This window comes from Microtus ochrogaster, chromosome 6 (genome assembly GCF_000317375.1).
Source record: "Microtus ochrogaster isolate Prairie Vole_2 chromosome 6, MicOch1.0, whole genome shotgun sequence".
Classification (NCBI taxonomy): Eukaryota; Metazoa; Chordata; class Mammalia; order Rodentia; family Cricetidae; genus Microtus; species Microtus ochrogaster.
Window position 1 is genome coordinate 20364818 of NC_022013.1, and position 6000 is coordinate 20370817.

Consider the following 6000-nt stretch of genomic DNA (forward strand, 5'->3'; position numbering starts at 1 on the left):
GGTTGTAGGGTGAAAGCTAGTGTCCAGAAGGGGAAAAGGGGGCTGTGTTGAGTACCCAAGAAAGACACAAACCTGCCATGAGACTATAGAAGTGAGTCCACGTATTGTCTGTTCCAGTCGCTGAGGATTAAAGGAGATGATGAACACAGGTTAGGGGGCACAGTCTAACATACAGAACATAGTGGTCACTGTTACGTGCCAGCTCTGAAGAGTAAGATGTCTACTGCCTGACCCAGTTTACAGGTCAGCGTGTTTTCTCCTTTTCTGTGTTGTTTTTCTTCCTCACTTTCATCTGCTCCGCTCAGTCTTCAACAATGAGAACTTTTCACTTGGTTGCTTCTGTACCTTGAATATGTTCTCAAAGCACACACTGATGAGAAACCTGAAGGGTGATCTTGCCAGATCCCACACCAGGCGCAGCGGATTTTATTACTAGAGTCGAGGGAATGTAAAACTATTTGAAAGCCTGTTTACTCTTCTTAGTACCTATACTGTCACCTTATTTTACACATGGCTGGTGAGGTCATGTTCATGGGGAAAGGCAGCCAAAAGCCCAGGTGGAGGCAGGCGGTGGGGCTGAGGGGCAAGGGCATTCTCTGGCAGAAGCTTGCTCATCCAGAGGCTCACAAAAGTTGCATTTTTCATTGTGGAACTTTCTGTGGGAAGGAGTGTTAAAACTAGGACATAGGATAGACATGGCTGTAAGCCTAGTAAGCACCTCAAACCTGGAAAGTAGAGAACACAGCTGCTGCATGAAGCTAGGATCTAAAAGTACTCACCTTTTACCCAGGCAAATGGCCTAGATTTGGCTGCTGCTCTAAACAGCATGAGCCATCTGAACTTTGCTTTCTACGTTTGTCCTTGGAAGTTGGGTTCAAGGAAATCATAAGAACAGATACTTCTGCCAGGCAGTGGTGAGACACACCTTTAATCCTAGCACTTGGGAGGCAGAGGCTGGTAGGTCTCTGAGTTGGAGGCTAATCTGGTTAGGACAGCCAGGGTTACACAGAGCAACTTTGTCTCAAAACAAAACTAAATAAATAAAAAGAATGTGTAGTTCTATTAGCATCACCTTTTCAAATGTATGTGATTTGTGACCCAGCTACAATTGTCTGGGTGCCACACAGGACCCCCTCGCCTTTCCATGTGCTGGCTGTGCCAGTAACAAAGGTGTGATGTTAATCCATCCTCCCCCAGGTGCGTCTCTGGGTGACTTTCCTTTCTAAAAGCTAGTAAACATGCGTGTGATGTGAGGCTGGACGTCAGTTTGTGTTTACCTGAAGATGAGAGAGCAAAGCAGCCCCTCTGGTCAGCCTTGCAGACCAGGCAGTGGTGTCACACACCTTTAATCCCTTAGCCACACTAGTGGCCATAGAAACCAAGTGTTGCATGCATTTATTCCCAGTGGTGCATGCCTTTAGTCTCATCCCTAGAGATTAGAAGATGGAAGGAGACAGCTCTCAGTCACACTCTCATTCTGAGATTCCTGGAGGCAGGATCACCATTTTCAGACTGAGGTCGAGGTAAAAGCCAGTGACTGACAGTTTTGCTTTTTGGAGCTTCAGGCAAGCTTTATTAAAATACAAATAAAATGCCACTACAACTTGTCATGAAGAGATAGGTCTTGCCAGCTAGTATGAATGTGGTCCCTATTAAAGGAATGGCTGAAACACTTCCTTACGCCCTGCTGCTCCTTCCTAGCCCCGATCTACACTTTAATCACTCTATGTAGGGCCCCTTGCCTGGCCTGGCCAACTCTTCCTTGGAACAGTTCCCTCTAATACTTCCCTGTGGCCAGGAGGGAGACTGCTCAGTAGCCACGTGTGCTCTTTCCTTAACTGTCTCTCTGGAAATTCTAGGATGGCAAGGTGAACGGAGTGACAGAGTCCACACGCATCCTGGGCTACACCTTCCTCCACCCCAGCGTGGTGCCTCGGCCCCATGTGCAGTCAGTGCTTCTGACTCCACAGGATGAGTTTTTCATTCTGGGCAGTAAGGGACTGTGGGACAGCCTGTCCAATGAGGAGGCTGTAGAGGCCGTGCGCAATGTGCCGGATGCTCTGGCTGCTGCCAAGAAGCTGTGTACTCTGGCCCAGAGCTATGGCTGTCATGAAAGCATCAGCGCTGTTGTAGTGCAACTCAGTGTCACGGAAGACAGCTTCTGCTGCTGTGAGCTCAGTGCTGGAGGAAGCATGCCACCACCTAGTCCAGGCATCTTCCCACCGTCCGTCAACATGGCGATAAAGGACCGCCCCTCCGATGGACTGGGTGTGCCATCCTCCAGCAGTGGCATGGCCTCTGAGATCAGCAGTGAACTCTCCACCTCTGAGATGAGCAGTGAGGTGGGCTCCACAGCCTCTGATGAGCCCCCATCTGGAGTCCTGAATGAGAACAGCCCCGCCTACCCCAGCGAGCAGCGCTGCATGCTGCACCCAGTCTGCCTGTCTAACTCCTTCCAGCGTCAGCTGTCCAGCGCCACTTTCTCCAGTGCTTTCTCTGACAATGGCCTTGACAGTGATGATGAAGAACCCATTGAGGGTGTCTTCAGCAATGGGAGCCGGGTAGAGGTAGAAGTGGACATCCATTGCAGCCGGGCCAAAGAGAAGGAGAAACAACAGCATCTGCTTCAGGTGCCAGCTGAGGCCAGTGATGAGGGCATTGTCATCAGTGCCAACGAGGATGACTCAGGTTTCTCCAAGAAGGCAGACTTCTCTGCTGTGGGGACCATTGGGCGACGCAGGGCTAATGGCTCTGTAGCACCCCAGGAAAGGAGCCACAACGTGATAGAGGTCGCCACAGATGCACCTCTCCGAAAGCCGGGAGGTTATTTTGCAGCCCCAGCTCAGCCAGATCCAGATGATCAGTTTATCATACCCCCAGAGCTAGAGGAGGAAGTCAAAGAAATCATGAAACATCATCAGGAGCAGCAGCAGCTGCCACCACCACAGCTGCCCCAGCCCCAGCTGCCCCAGGCACAGCGGCAGTTCCAGGTGGACCACCTGCCAGACTGTTACGACACACCACTATGACCCAGTCTGAGTCTTTTAAACAGTAGACTAACCAGGAGAGTCTCCCAGGCTCACATTAAACCAGGGGTGTTACTCCATGCCCTTCTCCCAGACACTGCCCCACCTGGCTCTGCAGCTCATCTGTAGGCTCTCTTTGTATTGGTTACTTTTAATAATTACCACTTTTCTTCTAGTGACACTTTACCAATATGATTTAAATTTGTTAACTTTTTTCCCTAACATATCAAATATGTAAAGACAAAGAACAAAAGGTTTAATATATTACAGAGAAACAGTTAATGATAATGTAATTTTTAAAAATTACTTTTTGTTTTATTTGGAAGGCAGGGCAAGTTGCCATTGCTAAATGACTTAATAATATTGTAATTGTGTATTTCTTTGTGGGGAAAGGCTTTTTTTTTGTCTTGAAAATGATAGACATTTGTAGAATATGGAGACTAACTCCTAGGAGTTGCTTTACTCTGTCAGGTGACGTAAGTCACTGGGATTCACTAATTTTCTCTGAGAGAACAGTTGATTGAGAAATTTCTATTGTAAATAGTTCCTTGCTGCATAGTGATGCTTGAGTGTTTGTAGTCTTGGCGGAAGGACACAGTCTAAAGAACTCAGAAGGGGCAGAGGAGCCTTCCCTGTCCTGTCCCCTCCTCACTCATCCTCAGTGTGACCATTTGGTCAGCGTGTTTTTGTGTAGATATGTGGTTCTGAGGTCATTGGACAAGAGCCTGCTCTTGGGAACCCCAGAACATTTTGCAGACACTTTTTTTTCCCGAGACGGGGTTTCTCTGTAGCTTTTGGTTCCTGTCCTGGATCTAGCTCTCATAGACCAGGCTGGCCTCGAACTCACAGAGATCCGCCTGCTTCTGCCTCCCAAGTGCTGAGATTAAAGGCGTGTGCCAGCACCACCCAGCTAACACTTTTTAATTGTGTTCCTTCCTGCTGCCACAATCAGCATGACTGTATAGAGTCCCTTAGATTGTCTACACATCCAGAGTTATATTGAAGCAGAATGCACAAATGGACATGTCATAATTTTTGTTATAATAAATATGAAATTTACAAGCACTGGATCCATGAGCTTTTGTCTCAGCACCCAGGTATATCTTACAGTCATACCATCTTGCATTTGAAAGGAATAGATGCAAGATTGAGATTCACCGACATTATGGACTGCAGTTTGTGTGTTTCCTTAATAGTCAACAAGTTTGACTGCAGAGAATGAGGTAGTAAAATTGACCTTCTGGTCATCTGTATACACAGCTGGTGTTATCCTTTTCCTCTTATTATGATACAGTGAAGACACTAAGGGGGGGCTAGTTGGAGATTGCTTAGGAGAGAGCTCATGGGAAGCATCTGTTCCTGCAGAACCACGTTGGCTTTCAGTTCTTCCAGGAGATCATGTGAACGGGTAATGTACCTTTTATTGTGACTGCAAAGCAAGAGCTGGAAGACAGGTGGCTTCCGTTTCTGTCTCCCCTCAGGCCTGCCCAGAATAGTATTGAACTAGCCGAGACCACTGACTGAGGCCACAGGAGAAGGGCTAGCTCCCTCCAGCACAGTGCTAGACCCAGTACTGAAGGAGTTGGATTTCCAAAATACGGCAGACACCTTCCTTGCACTGGAAGTGACATCATCTCAGGGGCCTGATCCTGCCCCATTCTCTAGCCCTTCCATCCCTTACTTTGCATCACACCATGTGGGTCATAGGTCAAAGAAGCCACACACAAGTGTCTAGTTTTTCCCAGTGCCTTACTTCCTGTCAAGCTGGGCTAGCTTTCCAGATTCCCACTTTAGCAGAGTTCACATGTCACCTTTGTGGAAGAGCCTGTGGAGGGTGTCAACAGAGTCAGTAAGTACTCGTGGACTACTTGATGGCACCAGAGGCAGCTTCCCACCAGGACCAGCAAAAGGATGTGGGAGAAAGCAACAAGACAGAGGTATGTGTGTGTTCCCCGGTTCCTTCAGTGCTTACATCTCTGTCCATTCTGTCATTGAGACACTGTGTACACACTGCATATGAAAAACTGTGGAGATATAAGTTCCCTTTGGAAACTTGGAATACCTAGTACATGGAGAGGGGAAGTTTCTTCTGTTGCATCCATGTGAAAGGACTGAAGAGGTGCAGACTTACCAACTGGTAAGTCTCCATGCTTTTATGTAAGAGCCTCCCCAGTTAGTTCCTAAGAAGAATTTATTCAGTTCTTGTAACATGACAGCTTTTCTCCCACACCAAATTCTGTTCACCAAGATACCTGCTAATACTATATGTAAAGCTGCTTATAAAATGAAGCGGGTTTTGAGCTTTAAAGTACTTAATACTTGAAGACCCCTGAAGCCGTGACATCAGCACAGTGAGTATTAAGGAGAAAGGAATCCACTGAGGGTGTATTCGCCTCGGTGAGGAAATCCAGACCACTGGGAAAGTTTGTGAAGGGGAAGAGGAACTGGGAACCACATGGGAGCACAAGGAAGACTAATGACTTGCTAGGGCCTGGACTCTGGTTCCTGTTGGATCAGCCACATGCTGCCAGATACTGGCCTCCAGGCTTTCTGCCCTTCAGCTTAGCCTGGCCCTCCAAACTCCAGGCCAGTTTGGAGCCAGGGACCCAACTAGGACCCTGGTTTCTTTCGCTTGCTTTTGTTATAGCACCATCTACTGGTAGGTTTAGCTTTGGGGAAGATACGAGCTCCATACTGCCGGAAGAAACTGTTTAACAGTTTTCTTTGACATGTAATAGAAAGTAATTCTCATTGTCTGCTATGTAAGTCCGGTTTTATCCCATGCTTTTTCAGACCCAGGCTAGACCAAGACCAGGTGAATTCCCGAAAGATCATCCCCATTTTCTCAGTGTGTGGGTGTACCCCTCGCGGTCCTGAGTTCCTACTGAGAACTCAAGAACAATGGCAATGGGTTTTTGATCCTACTGCACATACTGGCTTTGGGGGAGCCTAGGCAGTTTGGATGCTCAACTTA

The 6000-nt window shown here is 47.6% G+C and overlaps 1 protein-coding gene across 1 annotated transcript in view; it reads left to right on the forward strand.

Annotated features, from left to right (window-relative positions):
- Phlpp1 (PH domain and leucine rich repeat protein phosphatase 1) overlaps positions 1–4089 on the forward strand; it is a 213939-nt gene extending 209850 nt beyond the window's left edge. Inside the window, exon 18 of the mRNA XM_005348305.3 lies at positions 1860–4089. Coding sequence (XP_005348362.2) covers positions 1860–3029 — 1170 coding nt within the window. The 3' untranslated portion in view covers positions 3030–4089. The remainder of the gene's footprint in view (positions 1–1859) is intronic.
- Positions 4090–6000: the final 1911 nt, after the last annotated feature.